The sequence below is a fragment of the Manis javanica genome, chromosome 16, assembly GCF_040802235.1.
Source record: "Manis javanica isolate MJ-LG chromosome 16, MJ_LKY, whole genome shotgun sequence".
Lineage (NCBI taxonomy): Eukaryota > Metazoa > Chordata > Mammalia > Pholidota > Manidae > Manis > Manis javanica.
Genome location: NC_133171.1, coordinates 53927379 through 53955232, shown reverse-complemented (window position 1 = coordinate 53955232; position 27854 = coordinate 53927379). Strand labels below are relative to the sequence as shown.

General features: G+C 37.4%; 2 protein-coding genes across 5 annotated transcripts in view; both read right to left on the bottom strand.

The window, feature by feature from the left end:
- The window catches only part of LOC108403632 (dystonin-like), a 32021-nt gene extending 14636 nt beyond the window's left edge, over positions 1-17385 (bottom strand). Inside the window, exons 1-7 of one of the 3 annotated variants that reach the window (XM_073224453.1) lie at positions 15853-17385; positions 12366-12578; positions 11466-11594; positions 5566-5736; positions 4568-4723; positions 4162-4368; positions 961-1080 (exon numbers count right to left, since the gene is read on the bottom strand). In XM_073224453.1, the coding sequence (XP_073080554.1) occupies positions 961-1080; positions 4162-4368; positions 4568-4723; positions 5566-5736; positions 11466-11594; positions 12366-12578; positions 15853-15987 (1131 nt within the window). In that variant the 5' untranslated portion in view covers positions 15988-17385. Of the gene's footprint in view, positions 1-960; positions 1081-4161; positions 4369-4567; positions 4724-5565; positions 5737-11465; positions 11595-12365; positions 15520-15852 lie in introns of all 3 variants that reach the window. The other 2 variants (XM_073224455.1, XM_073224454.1) reach the window with 2 other exon arrangements.
- Positions 17386-17399: 14 nt separating this feature from the next.
- The window catches only part of LOC140843044 (microtubule-actin cross-linking factor 1, isoforms 6/7-like), a 58844-nt gene continuing 48389 nt past the window's right edge, over positions 17400-27854 (bottom strand). For both annotated transcript variants that reach the window (XR_012126168.1, XM_073224456.1), the window contains 7 exons: positions 27431-27649; positions 24205-24408; positions 22720-22951; positions 21632-21858; positions 19834-19956; positions 19609-19710; positions 17400-17504 (listed from right to left, as the gene is read on the bottom strand). Coding sequence is in view for 1 of the 2 variants with exons in the window: in XM_073224456.1 (XP_073080557.1) it covers positions 19648-19710; positions 19834-19956; positions 21632-21858; positions 22720-22909 (603 nt within the window). In the remaining variant the exon portion in view is untranslated. The remainder of the gene's footprint in view (positions 17505-19608; positions 19711-19833; positions 19957-21631; positions 21859-22719; positions 22952-24204; positions 24409-27430; positions 27650-27854) is intronic.

Genomic DNA, 27854 nt, shown 5'->3' with positions numbered 1-27854 from the left:
CTCAACTTCAAGTTCAAATTCGGCATTTTATTTTGAGAAAGGCTCTCAGCTCTCCATCAGAGGGGAAGGAAGGTGCTGCTCGCTATCATTGTGCTGCCAGTATTGTGTGGGACAGCTCCAAGGCAGAGGGCACCAGCAGAACAAGCCATTCATGAGCCCTCATCTAGTCAAAGAATGGACCCACAAACGCTTCCTTCCATCCTCCTAGGATCATGACCCCTTGAGGTCAATTAGAACCAAAGATGGGAGCAACTGACCTGCATGAAGGTGATGGCCAGAATTTCCCAATGATGATGAACCTTACATCGCCCCAAGATTTTCCAGTCTTTCAAATATTATGTTTCCAGCGATGACTTACATGCAGAAGCCTAAAACTGTAAAAGCATTTGCAGGAGCCGCTCTCCCTTTGCATGCCATGTAATAGAAAATATAAAATACAACATTTCCACATCTAGTCTGCACAAGGAAGCTACTGACCATGTGTCTTTGAGGGTAAGAGTGGAATTTCATATACTCGCATATACATACACACAACAAAATGCCAATTTTCCCCACTGCATTGTATGAAAGAATCTACATGGCAAAATATATATTAAACTTTACTATAGAATTATTTTCTACATGGCATTTGGTCTATGAAAGAAATTACTGGACAAGATAGTGGTGAAAACTTGGGGTGCCCTACAAATCCTTTATATGCTGTATATTGTGGAAGCTTCCAGTTTTACTGCTGAATGTTTTCTCTTACCAGTTGTTCACCCTGGAATCATAATGGAACAGCCAGAGTAAAGATACTACTGCCACTTAGCCAGTGTAAAGGGCCACTGGATTACATGTAATGTAGGTACACAAGGACAGCCTTCTTTCTCCAGGGCTGAATAAATACACAGTTGTGTGACGATTTAAAAGTGATCTTGAGATATATAATGACACAATAGGCTTTCTTAATTGTAGACCCACCTTGAGCTGTGCAAGTTGTGTTTTTATTTCATCTGGATCGTTGGCGATTTCCAGTTCAGAATCCAAAGAGTTTTCTGACTCTTCCAGCCACTCCATAAGTTTACTCCAAGCTTCGTGGAACTGTAAAAGAGATTCCTGTCTCTGTCCAGGAAACTTTCTGGTATACTTACTATGTTTAAAATTGAGTGTTTTTCAAATAGAAAATGAATATTCATGGAAATGTTAAATTATTAAGTCAAAACTTCCTCTGAAGAAGAAAATAATAATAGTTTCATCAGCAGATTATGCAATGTCTAGTTAATGCTTGGCTTTTGTGGCCATGCCCCAGGGTCACTTTGCTGTAATGCATTCAAACACATAAACTCCAACAAAAATAGGAATGAGCCCAGAACAGTTAGGGAGCACTAGGGAGAACTTGCCCTCCTTTCCTTTTGCTTAATAATTAATGTAAACTCTCAGAGAATTTTACTTGTCCAGAGATGTCTCTTGAGCTTACTCCTAAGGTGTTTAATTCCTATGTTAAGAAAAAGGAACAAAAGGAAGAGAGGGGAAGTATGAAGTTTATAAATTGGTTTTGAAAAGTAACAGGAATAAAAAGAGGCCATTTACAACTCTATTTAATACAAAGGTAGTCTGACATCTTTATTGCTGCCATCAAAATCCTCAAATGAATATCTGTGCCTCACATATATATAGGTTTTATGATATGTAAGAGCACCCACAACCCTTGAATTCTAACAATATAATTCTTTTCGGTATCTTGAAATATTCTGGTGCTATGCATATTGGATTTCAACCAGTCTCTTTCTTGTTTATCACAGAGAACTAGTGTTCTCTGTGTACTCATTTTGGATGCCAAATTGTGAAACTGGCTACAAATTTTTTCTCATAATAAATTTAAGTGAATGTACACATAATAAAACTATGTAATCAAAACCTGTTTTATATCAAAGCATACTAATGATGAAATAACAAAGGACATTTAACAATAAGAACAATAAGAGCACACAACCACACAGCTGCAAAGGCCCACTAGAGGCATCTAATCGAACCCGCTCTCCTTGTGCATCCCTCTCGCAGCTCTAACCAATTTGAACATGAAAACCAAAGGCTGTAACAGGCACATAAAGTACCAAAGTTGGAGAATGAGATCAACATCTGAGCCCAAAACTGAGATATTAGGACAATAAAAAATAAATTATAGAAACAGCTAGTCATGGTGTTCGCTCATCTTTCTGCAAATATATAGGCTATAACAACGGTAAGTTTAGTGATATAAATACACAGGTTTTAAGGCTGGGCCTGCTTTCAAAACTACTTTTAAGCCAGGTAAAGCAGAAGAAATGCTACCCTTTGGCATCAAAAACAGTAGAAAATCCTTATAAAGTTAATCAGACAAAATGAGAAAATAAAATTGACTAACTAGAGAAAGAAGCAAGAGGGTGGGCCACTGACTACTGGCATCCAAAAGACTTTCATAAATTAAACATTCATAATTCAAGAAATGCCTACACTACAATAACACTGCTACATATGTGGAAAGAAAATATCAGGTTCATCATTAATACTGTCTTAAAAAACATTAGAGACTGACTTTATTCTAGAGACTCACTTATAAAAAGGGACGTATCACACATCCCACTCAGAAAAGCCATCTATGGCATGTAACCCTGTAAAAATGTGACTTGACATTTCTAAAGCCTTTAACAAATTTATGCTGATAGTTTTAAACAATGAAACATTTAACTCCTGTATATTCTGCATCACCCAACTGAGCTCCCCCAAAATAATGGAGTCCAAATCCAGTGATAGAAAATGCAACTGAATGGGACAAGACAAGCCATTGCAAAATACAGCTGCAATATTATAATAAAGTTTCTAGTAGAAATCAAACAATATATAAGCCAAGCAAGGTGGGTAGATTTGTCTCCTTCCCAGAGTACAGAGACACATAATTTTCCCTCTTCTCTGTGTTAGTCTAGAAGGGAATATGAGTGACAGCAGAAGAGGGCAAGGAAAGCTCCTTGTGAGATCCATGAAATTCTCTAGATTTAAAAAGATAAATAAAAAGGAAAAACACATCCCCAAAAGATTCCGACGATTAATTTAAAAGCGGGATGAAGCTGTATCAAAATGTCAGAGAAGAAATTAAGGCTTTCCAATAAGTGTACGAACTCAGAGAGGTGAGAAATAACAACCAGCACAGACACAGCATAGGCCCTGTCACAAAACTGGCTCTCTCAGCTGATTGTGAAGAAAGTTTGGATGGGGAACTAAACAAAAGACAGCAATAGAATAATTATAAAGAATGATGTCTTATTCTGGCTACAGAGTGGAGGGAAAGGAGACAGAGAAAACCAACCAACCCAGTAACAAAAACGCTGGGCCTCTCTTGGGGCCTTAATGATAACAGTCCATCGAGGAAGTCAAGTAATAATCAATCAGTCCTTTAAAGATTAGTCCCCAGGGCCTGAAGTGGCTGCCAGATCAAAAAGCAATGTCTGTTGTAAATAGTGCAGCTAATACCCTCTAGCTCCATCCATGTTGTTGTAAATGGTAGGATCTGTTTTTTTCTTATGACTGAGTAATATTCAGATGGAACTAGAGGGTATTATGCTCAGTGAAATGAGCCAGGTGGAGGAAGACAAGTCCCAAATGATTTCACTCGTATGTGGAGTATGAGAACAAAGGAAAACTGAAGGAACAAAACAGCAGCAGAATCACAGAACCCAAGAATGGACTAACAGTTATCAAAAGGAAAGGGACTGGGGAGGATGGGTGGGAACGGGGGAACAAGGGCGGCGAAAAAGAAAGGGGGCATTACAATTAGCATGTATAGTGTGGAGGTGGCATGGGGTGGGCTGTGCAACACAGAGAAGACAAGTAGTGATTTTACAGCATCTTACTATGCTGATGGACAGTGACTGTGAAGGGGTATGTGGGGGGGACTTGGTGAAGGGGGGAGCCTAGTAATCATAATGTTCTTCATATAATTGTAGATTAATGATACCAAAAAAAAAAAAGCAATGTCATCACCCAAACTTAGGTCACAAGTCTTTTTAGGAAATATACACCTTGGCTTTGCACATGCATGTTACACCTAATACAGTCTGCAGTAAAAGTACTTTAGTGACACAATATATATTTCAACAGCTAGAACTGATTTACTGCCAAGCTCAGGAAATTTTTACAAAGGTCTACCTGCTTGGCCCTCTTCTTTGCATCATCCAAGGATCTTCCTCTTTCTACCAACCGTTGAACCATTTTTTCCCATCGACTTTGTACACTGATCAGTAGATTTTTAATTAGGACAACATCTTGTTTCTGACTGAAATACTTCAGGTGGGTTCCAGTTCTGTCCAGCTCTATTATCTGACCACGGTGAGAATTTACTTCACTGGCAAAGACCTTTCCCAAAAAAGGGGGTATAATTAGAAACAAAGGAAAGCTGATTTATCTTAAAAATGCTTCTGGTGTCCTAAGCTCAAACTGTTTCAAAGGACAAAATAAAGTTTGCAAACTACCAAATTCATGCTTCTGACATTAAAACAGTCTGTTGTCTAAAAAGTCTGAAATGAGAATGTTACTCATCTGAGTTGCAACACACCTTGTGTTCGTCCATTTCAAATAAGACTGTGTCCAAGATAAGACTTGGCTGAGAAGCTACATTTAGGGTCTGTTCCGCCTGGGTAAGCCAGTTGATGAACTCTTGGAGAGAATTGTGGAACTCCAATGCCAAGTTGAGGGCCTCTTCCAGTTTAGTCTGCAGAGACAGATTATTATGGTACTTGACGATATTCAAGGCTCTCTCCCTGCCCCCACCAGTTTAAGCACTCTCTGGCAGATGCGCTTCCCATCCACATCTTATTTATGCATGATCTGTATTACCCAAACAGTTCATGAACGTAGTGCGCCTTAACTAAAATACTGGCAAACCAAGACCCTTTAATACAGCGAGAAACATCTCACTGCAGCTAAAAAAACAATTTAATATACACTGAAATTAATTATGGTTTGGGGGCAATTAACTACAGAACACAACTATTAAACAGAATGTGTAGAAATAAAATTTGACATTCATATGATTAATTTTTGGTGCCAAAATACTATGAAATACGTATTATGCTCTGTCAGTAAGGGAATATAATCTAGTACTTCTAGCCTATCCTTTTTCTTAGGGTATTAAACAGTAATATTTTTAATCTTACTTGTGAACTTACATTAAGTGCTTATTATATAAACAATCATCTCCCTCTCTCCTACATACAGTCCTTTGCTTGATTAGTGTGATTAGATAGAATTACTTAACAGTCCAGAATTTGAATGGTTCATAAATTCAAAAATGTTACCTATCAAACTTGATCTGTGATATACCTTTATCTGTGTTTGAATAGATTCCTTTAACTCTGTTCTTCTATGTTAAGACAGAATACAATTTTCAACTGACCCCATGTAACCTCTACATATACAAAGAAAATCTAAGCATGGATCATTAAAACATGGATTAACAGACTGTTCACTAATGATGCTACTCAGAGATAAGGTAAAACCCATGAAATAAAACAGCCAAAACATTCATTCTATTATATTAATTAAGTCACATACTTTTCTTTCATTGAGTTTGGTTTCCACAGATTCCCATTTTTCTTTCAAGTTATTTATGTCTTGGTCAATATTTGTCTCTGCAGATTTTGGGCATCTTGCAAGTATCTGCTGGTGTTTCTGCATCAGGCTTCTATATGTCTCTTCTATAACATCAAAGGCAGCACAGATTTCCTAAACAGAGTTATCCCCCCAAGTTATATCATTTTTAAGGGAATAAAATCTAAGAATCCTTTATCCAGTACATCAATCCCAAGCCTCTTATTATGTAGTCATCACCATCCAGCACAAAGAATAACCCTGACACATTCAAACTTTTCATTATTATTGAAACAACACCTAAACCTAGAGCTACATCCTATCCACCAAGCAATCTCAGAAAAGGTGCTATAAGGCAATCCACTCCAGCACGCTAAGGTTTGCGAGAAGTATTTTTAGTGTTACCAAGAAAGGTTTCACTGTACAGTAACCAGTCACTTCTGTGACCCTAGGCAAGAAATTTAACCTCCCTGAGCTTCAGTTTCTCTTCTGTGAAATGGTTTCTCTCCTGAGACTATGATACAATGACTGTAATATTTTTTGGTATAATTTAATTCCATACTCTGAAGATATACAGGGGATTGAAAGCAAAGACCCAATACAGTGAGATATTTAAGTTGATTATTCAGAATTTGGAATCACAAAAGCCAAACTGTGACACTATGAGTATTATTTTCCTTTATAACATTTTTAAAGCTTTTAACTAGGAGTTAAAAGCAGTACTTTTCCACAAAGAATGTTTTAAAAATTGATATCAACAAATTCAGAATTGAAGATCAGTAAAATACAGCTATATTTGTGTAAAAAATTAAGACCAGTTCTATTCTACTGATTAATTATAACTGAATCATAATTATTTTAAATATTGACTATTTTTAAAACTCAAATTATAGCTACTACAGAAAAACTGTTTATTCTATGTCTATCACTTAACTTTATAATTTTTAAAATTAAGATATGTTCATAAAATTCTTCATTTTGAAGTGCACATCAGTATTTTTTAGTATATTCATAGGAATGCACAACCAAGAGGAGAACCAAGATGGGGGCGTGAGTAGAGCAGTGGAAATCTCCTCCCAAAACCATATATATTTTTGAATATACAACAAATACAACTATTCCTAAAAGAGAGACCAGAAGACACAGGACAACAGCCAGACTACATCCACACCTGAGAGAACCCAGCACCTCACGAAGGGGATAAGATACAAGCCGCAGCCCGGCAGGACCCGAGCGCCCCTACCCCCAGCTCCCGGCAGGAGGAGAGGAGTCAGAGCGGGGAGGGAGAGGGAGCCCAGGACTGCTAAACACCCAGCCCCGGCCATCCACACCAGAGCACAGACACACAGTGTGTGAGGTGGTGGATACTAGGGAAACAGTACAGTAAGACCTGCGAGCGGGTCCTCACAGCTGGCGCGCCTGAGACAAAGAAAAGTGAGTGCTTTTTAAAAGTCTTAAAGGGACAGGGACCCCACAGCTGGACGGAAACGTCCTGGGACACTTAGACTAGAGACTGGGAATCCAAGGGAACTCCAGGTGTCCTACCCCCCTGGGCGGAAGCACAGCTCGGAGACCCCTCATGGTGATAAACAGCCTCCTGCCCATTCCCCCTCCGATGCGGCTCCGCCATATTGGAGAAGCAGCCTGAGGCTGGCCATGCCCACAGCAACTGCGGAGCTCCACAGCGGCCGGGCAAGAATTAGAAACCCCGCCTGCATGCAGCTACCCAGCACAAGCCGCTAGGGGTCACTGTTCTCCCAGGAGAGGAAGGCCACAAACCAGCAAGAAGGGACTTCCTCTTAGCCAACACATGCACCAGCTCCCCATAAATACCTCTATTGCCATGAAAAGGCAGAAGAATTTGATACAGACCAAGATCACAGAGGCAAACCCTGAGAAGGAGATAGACCTAACCAATCTCCATGAAAAAGAATTAAAAATAAAGCTCAGAACCATGCTGATGGAGCTCCAGAGAAATATTCAAGAGCTACGGGATGACATCCAGAAGGAGATTACAGAAATGAAACAATCTCTGGAAGGATTTATAAGCAGAATGGATAAGATGCAAGAGGCCATTGATGGAATAGAAACCAGAGAACAGGAATGCATAGAAGCTGACACAGAGAGAGATAAAAGGATCTCCAGGAATGAAACAATATTAAGAGAACTGTGTGACCAATCCAAAAGGAACAATATCCGCATTATAGGGGTACCAGAAGTAGAAGAAGAGAGAAAAAGGGATAGAAAGTGTCTTTGAAGAAATAATTGCTGAAAACTTCCCCAAATTGGGGGAGGAAATAATCGATCATACCACGGAAGTCCACAGAACTCCCAACAGAAGGGACCCAAGGAGGACAACACCAAGACACATAATAATTAAAATGACAAAGATCAAGGACAAGGACAGAGTTTTAAAGGCAGCTAGAGAGAGGAAAAAGGTCACCTACAAAGGAAAACCCATCAGGTAATCATCAGACTTCTCAACAGAAACATTACAGGCCAGAAGAGAATGGCATGATATATTTAATGCAATGAAATAGAAGGGCCTTGAACCAAGAATACTGTATCCAGCATGATTATCATTTAAATATGAAGGAGGGATTAAACAATTCTCAGACAAGCAAAAGTTGAGGGAATTTGCCTACCACAAACCACATCTACAGGGTATTTTAGAGGGACTGCTCTAGATGGGAGCACTCCTAAGGCTAAATAGATGTCACCAGAGAAAATAAAATCACAGCAAAGAAAGCAGACCAACCAAATACTAACTAAAGGCAAAAAATAAAATCAACTACCCACAAAAGCAGTTAAATCCCTGTTTAAAATAGCTCAATAAGCGAGTTAAGTTAGACAGTAAGATACTAAAGAAGAATAACCTTGAACCTTTGGTAACCATGAATCTAAAGCCTGCAATGGCAATAAGTACATATCTCTCAATAGTCACCCTAAATGTAAATGGACTGAATGCACCAATCAAAAGACACAGAGTAATAGAATGGATAAAAAAGACAGACCCATCTATATGCTGCTTACAAGAGACTCACCTCAAACCAAAAGACATGCCCAGACTAAAAGCCAAGGGATGGAAAAAGATATTTCATGCAAACAACAGGGAGAAAAAAACAGGTGTTGCAGTAGTATCAGACAAAATAGACCTCAAAACAAAGAAAGTAACAAAAGATAAAGGACATTACATAATGATAGAGAGTTCAGTTCGACAAGAGGATATAACCATTATAAATATATATGCACCCAACACAGGAGCACCAACATATGTGAAACAAATACTAACAGAACTAAAGGGGGAAAGAGAATGCAATGCATTCATTTTAGGAGACTTCAACATGCCACTCATTCCAAAGGATAGATCCACCGGACAGAAAATAAGTAAGGACACAGAGGCACTGAACAACACACTAGAACAGATGGACCTAACAGACATCTATAAAACTCTACATCCAAAAGCCACTATTTACAATGGCCAAGAAATGGAAGCAACCTAAGCATCCATCAGTAGATGAATGGATAAAGAAGATGTGGTACATATACACAATGGAATATTATTCAGCCATAAGAAGAAAACAAATCCTACCATTTGCAACAACATGGATGGAGCTAGAGGGTATAAATAAGCCAGGCAGAGAAAGACAAACACCAAATGATTTCACTCATATGTGGAGTATAGGAACAAAGAAAGACTGAAGGAACAAAACAGCAGCAGAATCACAGAACCTAAGAATGGACTAACAGTTACCAAAGGGAAAGGGACTGGGGAGAATGGGAGGGTAGGGAGGGATAAGGGTGGGGAAAATGAAAGGGGGTATTATGATTAGCATGTATAATGTGGGGGTGGGGCATGGGGAGGGCTGTACAACACAGAAAAGACAAGTATTGATTCTACAGCATCTTACTACGCTGATGGACAGTACTGTAATAGGGTTTGTTGGGGGGACGTGGTGAAAGGGGGACCCTAGTAAACATAATGTTCTTCAAGTAATTGTTTATTAATGACAACAAAATCAAAATAAATAAAAGAAAAAAAGAATGCGCAACCATCATCACTATTCATTCCAAATTTTTGTCACCTCAAAACTTTGTGATTTTTGAAGCCTTAAAAAAAAACAACTTTCTAAACATACCTGTAATACCACCTGCTAAAAGCTCTTAATCCTAAAGCAAAACTTAAATATATCTCTTGAAACTGTAATATTCCAGTTTTTCTAGTTTCCTTCATTTCTAACACAACCACAAAAAAAAATTTACTAAAACAGTATTACAAAATATCAATAAAACTTTAGAATTCCTTGTATCATGAAATTTCTATAATCTGGCATATAATGTCAGGTTCTGGCAAACTTATTTTATATATCCTATTCAACCCAAATAAGCTGATACGTAGTATTTTTCTAAAAGTAAAATATTTTAAAGATAAGGCATTCCAACTTTTTACATGAATCTTCTAAGTTAACATTTTAAAAGTGTTTGCTATTAAATACTAATTCCAAGCATATTTGGTCAAGAAGTTATTAAACTTATATTTAATGAACACTCTTAATAGCTATGCAGGTACTTCCAGGAAAGTAAGCAAGTATCTGGGAGTCAGTCAGGTTTTATGGAAAAGAAAGAAAAGCACTGCTATTATTTTGTCAATTATTTTTTCAGCCAAAATGGGTCTTTTGTGTCACCAAAAAAACAACAGTTAATAAAAACAAAATCATAGAAACAGTCCTTTTCTAAAACAATGAATATCTATTAAAGGTTTCTAGAAAATTCCACACTGGATAATAGGATTTACAAACTGCTTATGGCAACTGTGAAATGAGTAAGATGGTATTTTTGTTATATTTCTTCACAACACCCACAAGAAAGTTACTTTCTTTCCAAGTCACCAAATCCAAAATTGTTTCCAAATTGTACAGTTTTAATACGTACACTTCCACTAAAGAGTATAAACTTTAATGAACAATGATTGACCCATTTCTTTTGCCAAATCTCCAAATACTTCCATTTTTACTTTCTAAAATACTAATCATCAGCATTTGAATATTTAAAAATCTCTGGTGCAAATTCAAATTTAATGTAAAAGAGGATTTGTTTCCAAAATTGAAACAGACTGATTTCTATTAGAACTTTGAGCTGAATTACAATGGAAAATTAATAGGATATGTCAATAAATCAAAGGTAGTCTAAATTTAATTTGTCAGTCCATACTTCTGTGCAAAAAAGCCAGAGTCTCAAGTTCTATTAATTCTTCTTCCTTATCCTTAAGAGTTGACAGTGGCACGGAATCTGGGTGGGAAGGGCCCACAGACACAGTGCTCCAGACTGGACGGTTCAGACAGGAGCCTCCTCTTGGCCCTTCCTAGTATAGCTATGAAATTGGAGATACAGCCCTATCAACATTAAAACAAATACACAAGTAACTTTGTTTTAACAGAACAGAGAACATATTTTCCAGCCTTCCATGAAACATGGTGGGTATATCATGATTATGACAATAATTTTTAAGTCAGTTCTGATTACTTGTAGGATTTTTATTTTCACTCAAGGCACAACAGTGTATAATTTACACAATGTCCTATTACTATCCATACAAGTTTATCATTTTATGGGGGAAACTTTGCTTTTAGAAAAGGTTTGGACTTCAAAGACCCCTTTTCATATAGTGACACAGTAACCTTTGAACTAAAGGTTCCAGCTTGAAAAATTAATCAAAAAATGGTGTGTCTAGATAGAGATTTCTGCTGTAAAACTGTGTATATATTCTTTAAACCTTCTCCCGGAATTTCTTTGATCACTAGGGCCCACACAAAAGGGTCAGTTTCTTAGTCTGAGCCTAGAGCTGTAGGAACTAATATACTTACCATGTGGGCGTCAAGCTGCTCCCTGGCTGTTTCTGGCAAACCTCCCAGAGGCTTGGATGCTAACAGATGACACTCTGTGTCAGTCAGCCACTGTTGCAAAACCTCAATTTCACGGTGGAAGCTTCTGGCCTGGAGCGATTAAGAAATTCAAGTTTGGGCAACAAACATTGCCACTGCCAAGCATAAACAAGGTCTAACCAATGCCAGCCTAAGCCCCTCTCTGCTCTCTTACGGGCAGCAGGAGCCTCGGGGTTTGCCGTGCCTTTCTGCATCAGGACAGCTCGGCAGATAAGACTATTACACTAAGAGCTAGAGAGCTGAGATGTCATCTGCTCCGCCTTTTATCCCACTTACTTTTACTCCTCTCCTTGGAGTATAAAAATTAAACAAGTGTATGTAAATCAGTGAAGAAATTCCACACCATTTTAGTCTTGAAGACTAAAGAATGTTCCAGAATATACAGTAGGCCCCATGACCCACGGTTTCACCTCTGGAGGTTTCAGTTACCCACAGTCAACTGAGCACCTGAAGCAGAAGGTCCCCCTTCTGATGAATCACCAGAAGGTCAATAGTATCCGAACACTGTCACAATGCCTACATCATTCACCTCACTTCATCATGCAGGCGTTTTATCATCTCACATCATCACAACAAGAAGGGTGAATATTTTTAGAGAGAGAGACCACACTGACATAACTTTTATTATACATAGTATATGCTTATGATTGTTCTATTTTATTATTATACTTGTTAATCTCTTATAGTACCTAATATAAATAAAACTTTATCATAGGTATGTATGCATAGGGGAAAAAAAAGTATATATAGGGGTCAGTACTATCAGCGGCTTCAGGCATCCACAGGAGTGCATCCCCACTGTGGATAAGGGAGACTACTTACTGCATTCTCATGCATCTGGCGCAAGGCATCATCCAGCTGCTGCTTCCTTTGCTCTGTCTTTTCCAAAACATTTTGCCAGTGTTGATTCAAAACCTCCAGTTTGTTCTGAAGGTTGTTTGCTTCTTCACCTGCACTTGATTCAATAAGATCATTTACTGCTTTGTTAACAGCTTCCACAGTGGACAAATGGGCTAATACATCATTTTGAAGCCCCTGAAAATATTAAGACAACACTCTGTTTGCTAGCTCTTGTTGAGTTAACATTGCTTTTAACACATTTGTTGTGTTTTCTGGTTATGAGACATTCTGAACCACAAACATCATACACACAGAATTTTAATACTAAAGCAGAATTTTAAAAAAACCTACTTCTTCCCCTTAACTTTGCAGCTTTCCTGGATATGGATTCCATCTACCAACATCCCCTGAAATGATTATGTAGGAACATTTGCTAGTTCTTCTTATTAAAATTACCTTGCAGTTGAGGACATTAAGTATCCAGAGGTTGTAATGAAAAAGTTCTAAAAGCTGATTCAAGCTCATTTTAAGTGGACTTACTTTCCATGTCTTTAACTGAACAATTTAAAAGATATTTTTATTTCTGTATACCCATTTCCAAATATAAAATCATTATATTTCTAAGATATAAAGTGTCATATCTTATAATTAGCACTCTAAGAGGGAAAAGATATCTTAGAATATTCTTTTATATTCTCTTGTTGGAAGCGTGCTAGAAGAAACTGCTAAGTTGACAGGAATCTTGGGAGTCCCTTAACACTTCATAAAGGGAAGGAGATTTACTGACGTCAATGATACTTAAGCCCAGTATTCCAAAGTTTAGCTGTTCTTTGCTAGAAAATACAAAATACTTACTACAGATCCCAGTAAATAGTGCTTTCCTTTTCATACAGTGGAAATATAAGAATAGAGTAATAATGCTTAAATGCACGAACGTGGGGGCCAGAATGGTTAAGTGCGGAAAGCAATCCCAAAGGTAAAAAGAAAAAAATGAATTTTAAATACTGATAAAGAATTACACTTTAGAGAACAAATATAGCTTAGTAGTAGTTCCCTTTCAAGAAAATGTGTTACATTTTCAGAAAACAGAGGAAACCTTCCTTCTAATGTTAGTGAGAGCTGATGGTAATCCTTCCCTACACTCACTGACTCAGGGCTGGCCAGAGGAAAGAAAAGGCCCAGCATCCCTCGTCCTATGCAAGACGTCCCACATCTGCAGGGAAACGCAGACCAGGTGGGATTTTCAGGGAAGGGCACTAACCGCCTGTGATCCCCATTTCTCTGTATTCACTCGTTCTCTGCGGTCTCTGGGAGGGAGTGTTTTCCAAAAGTTACACAAGCAACTGAGTAAGAAGTGACCTTTATAAAAAGCATGTACTTCGATTTGTTAACAGTAGGAATCACCTTCAAAGGTAAGAATTAAATATTTGTGTGATCAAAATATAAAGTTATATAAAATTCCATTTTTTAAATGGTCAAGTCTGGCCACATAAGAATGAGCCTAGGAGAAGCAAGCAAGAGAATGATGGAAACATTCCCTCCCTTCCTCCAGCAACTGTACAGGCCATTTTAAGTCCTTTGAGTTTCCCTTAGAGAGACAGAAAGAGAAGAGAGGAGAGAGAGAAAGAGCCATTTCTAACTGCTCAAAGAGAGATGAACAAAAATGAAAATTGCTATTCATCCCCTCCCCAAAATAACTGGATCAGGGAACGTCATTTTTCCACTTCACTGAAGTCTATAAAGTCCCTGTCACTGTTCTATGTTGCTTTTGAGACAATTGCGGTTTATGAGAACATAAATACTATAGATGCACAATATGAGAATAAACCATTTTGTTTTTATGCAGTCTGACCAGTCATTAATTTTCTAGCAAAGGTATAATATAGATATTAAATAATGAAAAATACTCATGATGCAAAATAAGTTTTAATTGCTTAATCACATGTGGTTGGCAAAGACAAAAGATATAGATGGAACAAAGTAATAAAAAAGAAAAGTTAAATTAGGGCACAAGTGCTGTGAAATAAAAATATGAAAAATGGAAGACTAAAGCAGAAATAGTAAAAAACTGGCTATCATGATATTAAAGTGCCCCAAACCTACCTTTTCTCTTAAAATGTTAATTAATAAATAAAATAATCAAAGATTATCTATTTGATAAGCAAGGAAAACTTACTTAAGGTTAGAATTTAGGCGCTAACCTCAAATCAGATACCAATATTCATGTGAATGCTAACACTCTATGAAAGACTAACCTTTGATTCATTAAGCCTAGTGACTTAAAATATAGGGAATTTTCTAAGAAAAATTATCAACCAGTGTCACAAAGATGACATCATAAAATTGTTTTGTGTGCATCTTAAGATAAACATTTCAATTTATAAATTAGCCTTAAATCAACTGCAGGACATACAAAAACTTTTAATACAATGAATATTTTTTAAAACTAATTAAGAAAGAAAAGGACTAAGACACAAAAAGACAATGAAAAGAGAGACAAAAGGACAAAGCCCAACAGAATGAGAGATGTACACAGAGAGAAGCGTTAGACACACCAAATCAGCAGCAAGTGAGAGGACATAGAGACAAGGGGGACCAAAGCGAAAACACACACACACAACCTGCACCAGGACATCAGAGCCTATGGCTTTAGGCTATCCCTGCAATTTCTAAATCGAGTCTATGTTAATCCAGTAACAGGGAAAATCAGGGACTGAAACCTTCAGTGTCTACCATGCAGCCTTCATAATTTAGCCAGAAATTTCCCCTCCTTTCTGTTTTTGATAACAGCCTTGAAGAATAAGAAAAATAGTTTGATGACAGTCTCTTAAGTAGCTTAACATTCAATAACAAATGTCAAATATGAACTTGTGCTAAAATTATAAATTTGAAAAATGCATGAGGAACATACATACAGGAAATTCTGAGGCTGCTAGAAAGACACAGAGAAGAAGTGTAGCATGCAATTACAGCTACGTATGTGATGCTTGGCAAGTTCAATTTCGATGGCTTTAGGGTCTCCTTCAACAGGTTTCTGCTCACTTAGCAAGCCCTCAGTGTGAGTCAGCCAGGCCAACAGTTTGTCAAGAGCATGCTGCAACTGCCCCAGTGCTAACAGAGCACCCCCCAGCTTATGCTACCAAGAGAGTAGTAAGGAAGACATCCATTTATGAATGACATACACTTATAAAACAGGGCAAAAAAAATAAACTTTTTTTGGTCAGTGACACATAATTTCATAAGCATATCCGATGGGGTGTGATCATTGTATCCTCACATTGGGTGTTTAAATTCTTAGTGGTTAAAACAGTTTGTGAGAAGTAGCAAGACTGCCAGTAAAGCAAGAGAATTTAGGGGCTTCAAAAGTTGATGTACAAAATCATTCATTTCATTTTTTAATAATCATTTCATGTGAACATGTAAAATTGCACTTTGATAATTTCTTAAAATAAAAAGTCTTGGTACTTACCTGTTGGTTGATAATTCTCTCATTCAGACTATCCCATATTGATTTCAGTTCCATTAATGGGTCTTGAACTGTATGTTTGTGACTCTGTTCTGCTTTCTTCAGCAGAAGCTCTGCTTGGTGGTTCAGTCTTTCCATTTCTATCTGTTGTTGGTAGGCCTCTGACTTAAATTGCTCTTTTTTAAAAAGACGGATATATAAGGACAGTTTGTTCTAAATCAAAACGTTAAACAAAAGAAATTCTACAGGTTAGACCTTTATTCCAATTCACGCTTCCTGTGTGGGGGAGGGGAGGTTAAGAGGAATAAGAATTAAAAAATTAAAAAATAACAACTCAGGTACAGTGAACACTTGCTATCATCAGGTTATGCTTAATAAACTTAAAAAGAAAATGGTTTTGTCCTCAATTTAACCAAAGGACCCAGAAATGAGACCAGTTAGGTAACTTCCCTGAGGTTATTTGGCTTGTGAGTGGATAAACTGGAATATATTCTCAGACAACCTGATTTCAGAGACAGCTCTCCAAACCAGCTTGCTCTAGGAAAGCCACTGAGATACATGCAAATGTTCAAAATCAATTCTCCATACCAACAATTTTACATAAAGTATACCATGCATTTACTATATGATCAGATACGGTGAAAAAAAAATCTCAGTCTAATGATGGTAACAGCAAAATTCTCAAAAGAGAAAAAAATTTTTTTCTAGAATATTCTATATCACATTTAGGGATGAAAATGATACAATTTTAAAGCCCAATAATAACTTTGTATAAAATCTAGTAGAGTTTATTGAAAATGGTGTGATGTCTCTGTGGATAGGGACTTAAAATTAGGAAGGAAATAGCTGCTTCCACTTTGATAAATGATCATCAGCAAAGTGGGATTCAAAGAGGAAGCCGTCCAGCCATTTTTGCAGCTGGAGGTCAAGAACCACAAAAGCAAAAACTACAGACGAGAGCAGACGGAAAACAACAAGCGTTTATAAAACAAACATTATGGGAAATGAGATTACACCATGGATGATTCTTTAGCCTGTTAGACTAAATGAATTACTCTGAACATAATGAAGAAAGGAAAAATGTTGCTGTATGTGTACTGATGACAATGACACTACTGAATAGTTATAAAACATCTTTACAGGATGATGAACATGGGAATAAATACACCCCCTCCCACAAAACTCAACCTGCTGTGAATATGAGGATATCAGAAAGTCCATAATCAAGTCTTAGGAGTGTTGCCTCTGGGAACATAACATTTGGGGTGGCTTTTTAAAAAACCACCTTTCTTCTTATTTGTATTTTTTTATTTTTCTTTAATGAACAGCTATCAATTTAATAAGAAGAAAGGAAAACCACTAGTATTTTATACCCTTTATTTAAGGAGCATATATACACTGCTTATTATATGCAGGCACTATATTAAACCAGTTTCATTATCAAGATATTTACACTTCAATTACACAAAATAAGTTTGTGTAAAGAATCCTACGAAGCAAGAACTTAACAATGCAGTCTTTGCTAAATTAGTTAGCTCCCCACCCCATACCTTTAGCTCTTCGATCTAATCCTTGACAACGAAGTCAAGTTCTGTTCTAATTGGAGACATAGAAGCTAATTCAGCACCTGCAATATCCACCCAGTCGAATATTGCCTGAAAAACACATTAGTCCATCTGTTATTATAACAGTATGTCTGAAATTGCTACATCTCAAGTGTTACAGAAAAGTACACTTGTAAATCTACAAAAATATTATGGAATGGGACTATTTAATATAAGGTTAAGATGGTTCAACTAAAAAAGAAAAGCAACAATATAACAGTTGAAATAGAACTATATATGAAATATATGAAATAGATGTAAGCCAATTCTGCATCCAAGTTTGCAAAGAATATTCTCTCCATATATAATCTTAAAGTATTAATAAGAACTGTCAAAACAAGTCCATTTAAATGAGTTTTATAAATGAAATCACATGGAATCGAATTCTCCATGCTCTTTCATGTCTGCCTAAAAGGCAGATTAGATTGTATAAATATACAGAGAAACCCATCCCATCTGTTTATTCAAGTAAGCAAGTATATTGTCTGGCACTTGAGCAAAATACACAGCCCAACAAAACCCTATGCATTATTTATATTAGCATTAAAATCCTGCACATATAACAATTAACATTATGATCATTAGTCTGAATTACGACACAGATGACAGCATCTCCTGTTTTCCCTGTTCTTCTTAGGTAATATAATATTCTAAAAAGGCACAACTCATATTTCTTCCAGGTACTGAATGCACAAAAGTATTCTGCTCTTTAATGAAGCTGCTGCATCAGAACAGCAGGAGGAAATAACCTTGGAAAATATCTGAATTTCAAAGTTGTCATTAATAAACGCAAAAACTTAAGCAGCAACCTGGGAAATTAAATTTACTTTACTTTACAATCAAATTTTGAAATCTCTGGAGCTTCTCACTACAGCTAGTCCTAACAGCTCTTTACTAAATCAGGGTGCCAGTCATTCCCCCAGTTGATGCTACTACCCCATGATGGACCTTGTTTTCCAGCAGTGGTAATGAAACTGTGTAAGTCATGGTGTCTAGCCTGGGGCCTCCTCTGGTTACTGGCTCCTGAGGACAAATGGCTGTAAGTGTGGTTATACCATCTCCAGCCATGGCAGCAGGCACAACTCAATGACTTACCAAAGCTATGTGAAAATCATGATCTGGCCTCACAGAGTGACAGCTGGAACCTGATTAGTTTTGGCCACTGATACTTAACCAATAAATTATCACTTTGGTTTAAAAAAAGTGGGGGACACCAAAAGAGAAAGTTATAATCAGGTATTATTTGTAGTGACTTTTTCATATATTTCCAAAGTTCAAAACACTTCTCAGCTGACATACAGCCGTACTTGTGATACTTATTTTTACAAATATAGAAATGGAGAGGCATAATAAAAAGGAAAAGATGTTCTCATCTGAGCTTTAAAAATAATATTCGCTTGGTGTTATGGAAATACTTAGAAGGGCTTTTTCCATATGGTAGGAGGGATGAAAGATTAAAACTCTTTCCAGCCTGTTAGGAAAAAAAATTAAAGTTTAGGAAGGTATGGAGAGAAATACCCCTGAGTTGACCTCAACTGACAAGAAAATTTTTAATTAAAAAAATAAAAAGACCTAAAAAAATTGTTAATGAAGTAAACGAAAACCCTTAAGGTAGATGAAAAACAACTATTAAAAGGAATTTTATATATATGGAAAAGAAAACACATTTTACATAGCTGGATTGTGACCTAATAAAAGAGAAATCTATTTTAGTTCATTGAGAACGCTGGCTTTGAATCAAATTTCTTTACTCCTGACCATAGTTAAACTTGGTGGTATTTTGAGATAGTGTTTACTCCTTTCATCTAATTCCACTCAACTTTAGAACAGAACTCAGATTCAGTTCCATTTCACTGTCTGGTGCTGAGGCTTCATGAAAAATACTGTGTGGGAACACTTACTTTTACTGAAAGAAAAATTTCAAAGTAGATTTCACTCAATGTGTGTCTAAGAACATGTTTAGATGTATACAGAAATCTATACTGATCTCAAGTGTCAGAAATATCTCCCAAAAGACAAAACATGAACTGAAGTAGGTGAGCCAGTTGAATCCCCACTTGCAGCCCTGGGGTGGCACCAGCGGGCCCAGCGTGCGTCAGTCTGTGGAAATCCCTGAGGATCCATCCTTCCAGCAGCCACGCGGCAAAGCCCTCACCTGCAGGCTGTCCTGGTACTGAACAGCGGCCTGCATTGCCTACTCCAGTTTGTCCACCCGGTCTTTCCAAGCTTTATTGAGAGAATCCCACGCTGAATGTAACTGAAATTTAAATGTTAGAACTCTGTTAGGGTCATATGTTTTCAACTCCTTCTATCAAATATGCTTTAGCTCACAAAATTAAAAAAAATATTCTGTTAAGAGTAGAAAATATGCTAGTTGTACCTCATCTACACACTTCTTGACCATGGGTTTATCTGGTTCCCCACACGCAGCGATGAGTTCAGAACCCAGGTTGATGACTATATCCAGCTCTTCTTGCAGCCCATCTATTTCTTCCCTCTTGGACTAGATTGAGAAATGACAGCCTTAGAGCCTTAAGTAAAATCACAGTGTAACTGAAAAGATGCACACAATGACATTAATGGTAGTTATTTCTAGGAAGAGGGATTATGATCAGTTTTTATTCTCATCTTGCTATTTTCTAGGTTTCTGCAGTAAGTATTTTCACCATGCAAAAACAACAGAAGAAATATTTTATAGAAAAAAACAGCATCCTTTGTAACAAATGTTAAATGTTAAATAATGTTTAAGAAATAATGTAACAAATGCTGGAATAAGTTCTTTTAAGTATAATAACAATGAAAACCATAGAAACACATTTTGTTTTTCAAACCCAACAGTTTGGCAATATACATTTCAATTGATATGATAATCTAAAAAAAAGAAGAAAACAAAAAATACTAGTCCCCTCCCCCCAGAAAACTCAAACACTTGGATACACAGAATAGATTGGTGGTTGCCAAAGGTGGGGATTGGGAGATGGGAGGAATGAGTGAAGGGGTCAAAACATACAAGCTCCCAGTTATAACATAAGTATGTCATAGGGATGTAATGTAAGCATGGTGACTGTAGTCAGTAATACTGCACTGCACATTTTTAAGTTGTTATCGGAGAGGGGATCTAAAAAAATAATACAATAAAATATGAGTAAAATATGAGTTCAAAGACTTCATGCAAATTAATGTATTTGTTAATAGAATTTGGATAATCTAGGTCTGGATTTACATCTTAGGTCATTTTCCCAGGGTTTGTAAACTATAAAAAAGTGATAACATCAATGCAAGAGTCCACCTTGCCTTCATCTTTTTGGTTAAATATATTTGTTCATTCAGGAAACATTTAGTAAGCATACACCAAGCTCTAAACTACACATTGGGGATACAGTGAAAAATAGATAGGGCTATTCTGCTCTAGGGGCACAGAGCCCTTTAGGAAAGACAGAGGTATAGTCAGTGATGTCTCACTATGTGTGGCGTCCTTTGAGGAAGTGTTGTGGGAGCACAGAGAGACTAACTCTTTTAAGTATATAAAAAAAGATTTTACGTGAGGGTAATAATCCAACTGAACCTTGAAGCTGGAGTGAAATTTGCCAGAGGAATGGCACGAAGAGCATATCAGGGTGAGGAAATACATATGCTAGAAAGAGCACAGCAGTTTTGGGGAAAGCCATATTCTAATATAGAAGCAGTAAAAAAAAAACGGCTTTGGAAACACAGGCCTAGGCTAGGCTGGGCTGTAAAAGGTGAGCACACAGTTCTAGGGAGTCAGGATTTCATTCAGGAGGCAGTGGATGCCTCTGAAGGGTTTTGAGCAGCGAGACAGAACAGACTTAGAGAAACCAATGGCAGCGAGGCTAGAGGCCTGACAAGGAAGGGGCTCTGCAGGGAGGGACTGCTTTGGGTCACTTCAGCAGCCACAAAAAGAGGGCGAGGGAGAGAGAGAGAGAGAACAAGGCCCTGGAATAAGGCAGAAGCAGTGGAGATGAAGAGAAACTTAAAAAATATACACTCTCTAAAGGGAAATCAGTGGGTTTTACTTTATCTCCTATAGTATCACTATGCATTCCACTTTTGGAATCAATGTAAATCTTAATAGAGTACTTCTGAATATTTACCAATGGAATCCAGGTTGCATTATACTGTAACTTATTTTTTGACTTTAAATGGGACATTCTGCTTACCTCTGCTGCTTCTTGCTGTTGTTTTATCACTAGGGAATCAATGCCAGGATCCTCCAGATCCCGGATGAAAGCTTGTGCATCTTTAGTGGTAATCACCAGCAACATGTGATCACACCAGAACTTCTCTGCTAAGTCCATTACATCCAGTAGTTTGGCTTCCCTTACCTCCACCAGCATGTGTATGTTCTCCCAAAAGAAAACCATTCTCTCAACCTTACACTGAACAGCTGTGGTACAAAACAATATCCAAAAGGCAATGTGTTAGCACCATTTAAGCAATAAAGCAGAATATTTTAGTTCACACAGATTCAATTTGTTAAGTATCTAAAACTAGACCAAAGTTTGGTTGACCCCAGTTTAGTGGGCATGTGGGCCCAATGGCCTATTCCAGACAAATTCAAGTTCTGAGGGTGTCTGGCTCCTCTGAACTAAGGCGCTTCATGACAAAAGTGGATGCTCAAAGACATGTGAGCTGAGTAGACCTCAGTTTACCACATTTCCTAAGAAAGTGAAATAACCACTGAAGTATATTCTTTATGCTCTCCAAGAACAAAGATGTCCATTCAGTCCCAGGAATATAACAACATAGGATATGTATTTTGTACCTGTTTCTAGAGCTTTCTTTTCATGAATTCCCACTAATTCATATGGATGTTCTTTATTTTGATCCCCAGCTCATATTTTTAATATGGCTGTCTATAGCCATGGTGGCCATTTCTGTGGCTACAGGATAGAGTACCCACGATGTAAGATAGTTTGTAGTCAGTAATGAGAGAAAAAAAGAAATAATAATCCGTAGGTTTGTTCTTCGCATTGTGCTTTAACCAACTGGCTTAAAAGTGCCAGAGAACATGTGGCTTTTTTTGTGCCATTGCACTTTGCATCAAATTGATGGATTTCACTAACACAGGAAGACATTAACAATGGATTTATGTACATGTACCCTTCAATCCCCAAAACACCATATTTGTAATACTGTCTCAAAAATCTGGTATTCTGGCATGCAACTGGACTGCCGGTGAACAGCATGGGCATTTAGAGTTGCTTTAAAAATAAAGTTCAACTCTTCCTTATTCTGCAACCATTACCTTTGGCAGATACATCTTTGTCGGTGCCCCCAGAGCGAGCAATCATTTCCTCTCCCCTCTGTTTAAGAGTTTCATACAATGGTTGTAGGTTCTCCATGTCTACTGACACGTTCTTATTGTCACTGATCTGCTCCTTAATCTTCTCCACCTCAGCAGAGATAGAAGGCGGCTGCCTCAAAAGCTCCACCATGCGTTCGAGGCTCTCCAGGACCTGGTCGATTTTGTCATGAAACTAGAAGTAAAATAAAGGAATCATTGATGGGGAAAAGATCTGTGATACCAAGTGTGAACATTTATATAGAAAAAAGCATCTATCTAACATCACAGTCAAGAACTAAATCTTAGCCCCTGTGTTAACACATTCATCCAGTTATATGCAGATGGTGTATGACATTTGAAAAATATTACCTCACATGCACCTGTCTTCATCCCATTCCTTTTATAGGCCAGACTATTTCTTGCAGACAATTGAATGTATTCATTAAAAAATGGTATATGTTAATATATAAAAGACCACCTGAGGGCAGTCTCTTACCTACTGCTTTTATCATAATTCAAATTAATTTTAATAATTAAGTTTAATAAGCTGGATGTTTGTCTATCAAAACTGATTGTTTTATTCACTTTTACTCCTTATTTTGGCATCCTGAGGACATTACATTATTAATAAGATTCATGCAGTTTTGATTATCTTAAAGGATTATTAAGTTGTAAATTTAATGAACTGCACAATGTTAAAAATTAAACAGAACTAAAACCTCCCCAACATTGCAACAGAAGTGTGTATTTAATTCATATCCAAACACGTAATCAGATTCATGAAAGAATCTTAAAATTTTGTTTGCAAAAGTACTCTAGACAATGAAATGAGACAAAGTTATGAAAAGTGGTTCATTCAGACTCAACACTATCCTCAACATAAAAGGAATCATCACTCTGGATTTATAGGAAATAGACCACTCTAATGTTAGTGGATCTAATGATAAAAACCAAACTTTGAAAGTGGAAAATCTGTAGATAATTTCAAATTTAACCTCTTGAAACCCAGTTTTCAAAAAGAAAAAAGAATCAATTTCTGACTGTATATGAATCTTTTCCTTCGTATTCAGCCTATCATTCAGTCTTTCTTCTTACTGGGACTATTTTACTAATAATGATAATACAGTAACACTCTGTTTCATGTCTCCCTATGGCAAATACCGCATTCTACTCTAGATACATGCTTACTTAAGCATTTGGACAATGATGACAACTGTATGTTTCTTATGTCACTAAAAATTATTTTTTACTGTACCTACAAGCAGGCAGAGAAATGTAAGGACTGGACTCCAGCAAATACTACCTCTGAGAGACAAAGACATCAATACTCAAAGTTAATGTAATGAAATAATCTTATTTGAAATTTAATCAGGAGATCCAGGAAAGTTTTTTTCCACGCTCTGCTATTCAGAAGAGCCCAGTCACATGTCTGGTGTAAACAATTACCTGAGTAGATTGAGAAATGGCTTCATCCAGGGCCACAGCTCGCTTTTTGACATTTTCTTTAATTTGACTGTAAAGGGTGTCAGCTGCCACATACTTCTCTTAGAGGGAAAAGCCTTCCCTTGGGCTCAATTCCAGCAACTGTGGCCCAGTTTTGTTCATCTTATCTATATGAGGTTTGAGTTCGGCTATCAGCTCTCGCAGTTGCTACAACAAACCAAACAGCTTCTCAGTATCACAGGGTCACACCTCCATGTTACAGCTGTCTACATCCCCAATGCGTGCAGCTGGAAAGAAGCTCCAAACACCCTCCCCATCACAAGGCATTTAGCACATGGTTCCTATGAGTCTTTGCCAGGAAGAGATGCCCCTGACACAAAGATTAAACAACAGTCTGGTCATGTCAAAGTCCCCAGAAGGGTATACATAAAAATGCTCATGGAGCAAAATCCCAGTTCATTATCCATTTCATGCCAAGATGGCACATTTTGATACAAGTTTTAGCCAAGGGTCATATTACATCAAAGGATTCTGAATTCACTGTGATGTCCCCAACCTATAGAAACCAAGCTATAACTCTTGGTATCCCTTTCTGCACACTCACGACATTTATAGAAATTACTTAAAAGAAAGGGAGGAGGAAGGAAGGAAGGGAGGAAGAAAAAGGAAAGCAGCTCAGTAGAAGATAGACATAATGCGAAAAGGACAAGAACTACAGATAACGCCTAAGTTAGGGGGATGTAAGCCCACCAAGGCATTGCATTATATATGTAAAGAAAAATAAAATGTGTACATATATTACATAATATATACATGAAGTTATTCTATGTACATACAGACATGAATGAATCGATTTGTATTTATTTTCAAAAGTTAAAGGCTGCAAGGTCATCAGTCTATCAAACACATAACTATATACTGAGCATTATTTACAAGGTGCATTTAAGGGAAAATGTGACATATGAAAATTTTACATAATACCTAATCAAAAGATTCAGTGAAATGTATAGTAATGAGTGAGTGTGGAATCCAAGTGGAGCCCCACTCTGTCTGGGGAGATGAATCAATCTAGAATATCCAGACTCTATGGAACCCAAGGCCTCCCATGGAGCAGTTTTTCAGGGCCAAATCCAAAACCGCTCCCAGGGGGAATATCCACTTCGCCTGCAGGTTTCTCTGAGGCCAGCCTCCAGACATCCCTGAGGAGCCTTCCATATGCACCACATTATTGACTAGGCTCTGTCATCAGCAATTCCTTGTCCTCACTAGGAAGTATATCTCCAAACTGTTTGCTATCCAGCCCCTAACAAACATTTCTCTGAGAGAAATTATATTCAGGAAAGACAGTCTAGGAAAAAAGCTATCAATCTTTTCCTGCAAGTGCTTTGATTTCTATCATTCTTTAAGAAGACTCGTGAGGACAGCCACCTACGTAGATTTTTACTGGATGTGTCCACTAAAATCAGCCACGAGAATTATTTTGAAAATTGTTAAGGTAGTTGGTCTATTACTTCATTAACAATACCCAACAAAATATAGTATTCTTGAAATTTTTCTGAAGATGGTCTCAAAAGTCTTTTGGAAAAAGCTAAATAAACACAAATTCAATTAAAAAAGAGAAAAAAAGAAGGGGGAGGTCTAACTTAACATGCTGTACAGAAGAATCTGGGAGGGTCATGCCTGTGACCGAGCTCCTAGGTGGTCCAGGCTAAGACATTCTTAGTTTGTTTCATGTTATTAGATCCTATTTCATGATGCTTTAGAGAATGGAGGTGCTGAGAGTAATTTCAGCTAATAAACAGACCCTTGGAAAAGGAATGTGTTATACATGTTCTGGTTTCAATGTTCTATAAGACATGTTTCTCAAACAAGTTTACACTCAGAGCATTCACAAGACTCTCAAGTTGGATGAGAGATCTCTGCTGAGACTTGAACTGCCTAGAGTTTAGGGGGCTCTCATCTGAATGGCACCACCAGGAGACACCTTAGCTTGGGAAGTAGTGAGGTGAGCCTTCTTTAGACCATGTCATGACAGACAAGAGAATATTTACTAGATGCATGCGAGGTGTGTATGTGCAGGGAGAAAGGGCCAGACGGATGTCTTTTGCCTCATGTGTAACTAATGACTCTTGGCAACATACTGTCGTACAAGTCCAGTGACGCTGGAAATAGTTAGTGTGACTTCAAGATATTTACTACTTGGTAACATGGCTAGTGGAGTCATTTTTCATTCTTAGCTGGAATGAACTAGAAGATAATCCCAAAAATGACTGAAGAGGATGCTGTGGAGCTGCAGAAGAAATGACATTCTAGAAGACTGCAAACACTCTGAACAATTTAGTTTCAACAATTTTTGTGATTCCTTTATACATAAAACCATAAATTTGTTTTGAGAGTTGAAAGATTATGCAAAAAGGGAAAAACGGATCCAACTTCAACATTTTCAATAATGGTCCTTTCAATACTATTTATTATGCCAAAAGCAGAGCCACCCAAGTTCTGTTAAGCTATGTTAACATTTAAGTAATGGCTGCAATGAAGGTTTCACACTGGTTCCTAATTGTATGTATGTTTAAAACATGATGTATTTGTAGATGTAAATATACTCTGAGGTTTACACATATACATTTATAGAAGCAGAGAACTTCAAAAGAGCTTCTTGTATATAAGGTTAAAAAAAAGGGAAGTGATTTGTCTTTATACTTCAGCATTTCTCCTTTTCATAGAGCTACACTTCACCACATTGAAATTTGGGGTTATCTGTTATATTGTACAGTTTCTCACAAGCTCAATAGCCTTGTCTGTAGTGTGTCATTTCCATTTATTTCTACTCTGCACTTACATTCCAATTATAAAACTTAGTCAACAGGTGTAAATTGAAAGCAATTCAACATGCATAAATTCAAAATACTTCAAAAGCTTATTTCTCTAACATTTTAAAATGGGAACTTTGGTTTTTGCACCCAATTCATACTGCATACTATTCTATAAAATCTGTGATATAATGAATAACATGCACAATGTGGTCCACCAGCCTGAGTCTTCTCACTGTAACCCTAGACAACAGGTAAGCAACTATGTGGTAAGTACATGTTTTCAGACCAGAACACAATATTGCTGAAATGTCCTGACAATGTAAGGTGTCTGTCTAATTGCATTGAAAAGCATCATAAAAATCATGACTCTCCTTTAAAGGGGAATACAGCCTCCTCTCTGACACTGAGCTTACCCTTTGTTCTTCCTGCTGCTGTCTTAGAGTTTCATATTCAAGAGCTGGGGCAGGAAGCTGAGAGATGATTCTTTCTGTTTCTGTCAGCCATGACCAAAGTTCTTCATATGTCTCCCAGAAATGGTTAACCAGGGACTGTGCCCTTTCTAGCTGTAGGGACCTCTCTGAATTCATCTGGCGGATGGTATCATAATTCTTCAATATCTTGTCCAGTTTTTTCTAGAAAATAAGATAGTGAAATGTGTTTAAGAGGCCAGGCTGACCAAGAATGTTTTATCCAGCACTATACACCAGGTGCAGAGTAGGCACTTAACAAATGTATGTTAAATGAGCAAAGAAACAAAACCCATTTAGATTTAACCATTTCCATGTATGAAAGTTCATGTTGAAGTGAAGAAAGGCCCTTCAGGGTCATCTAATGTTA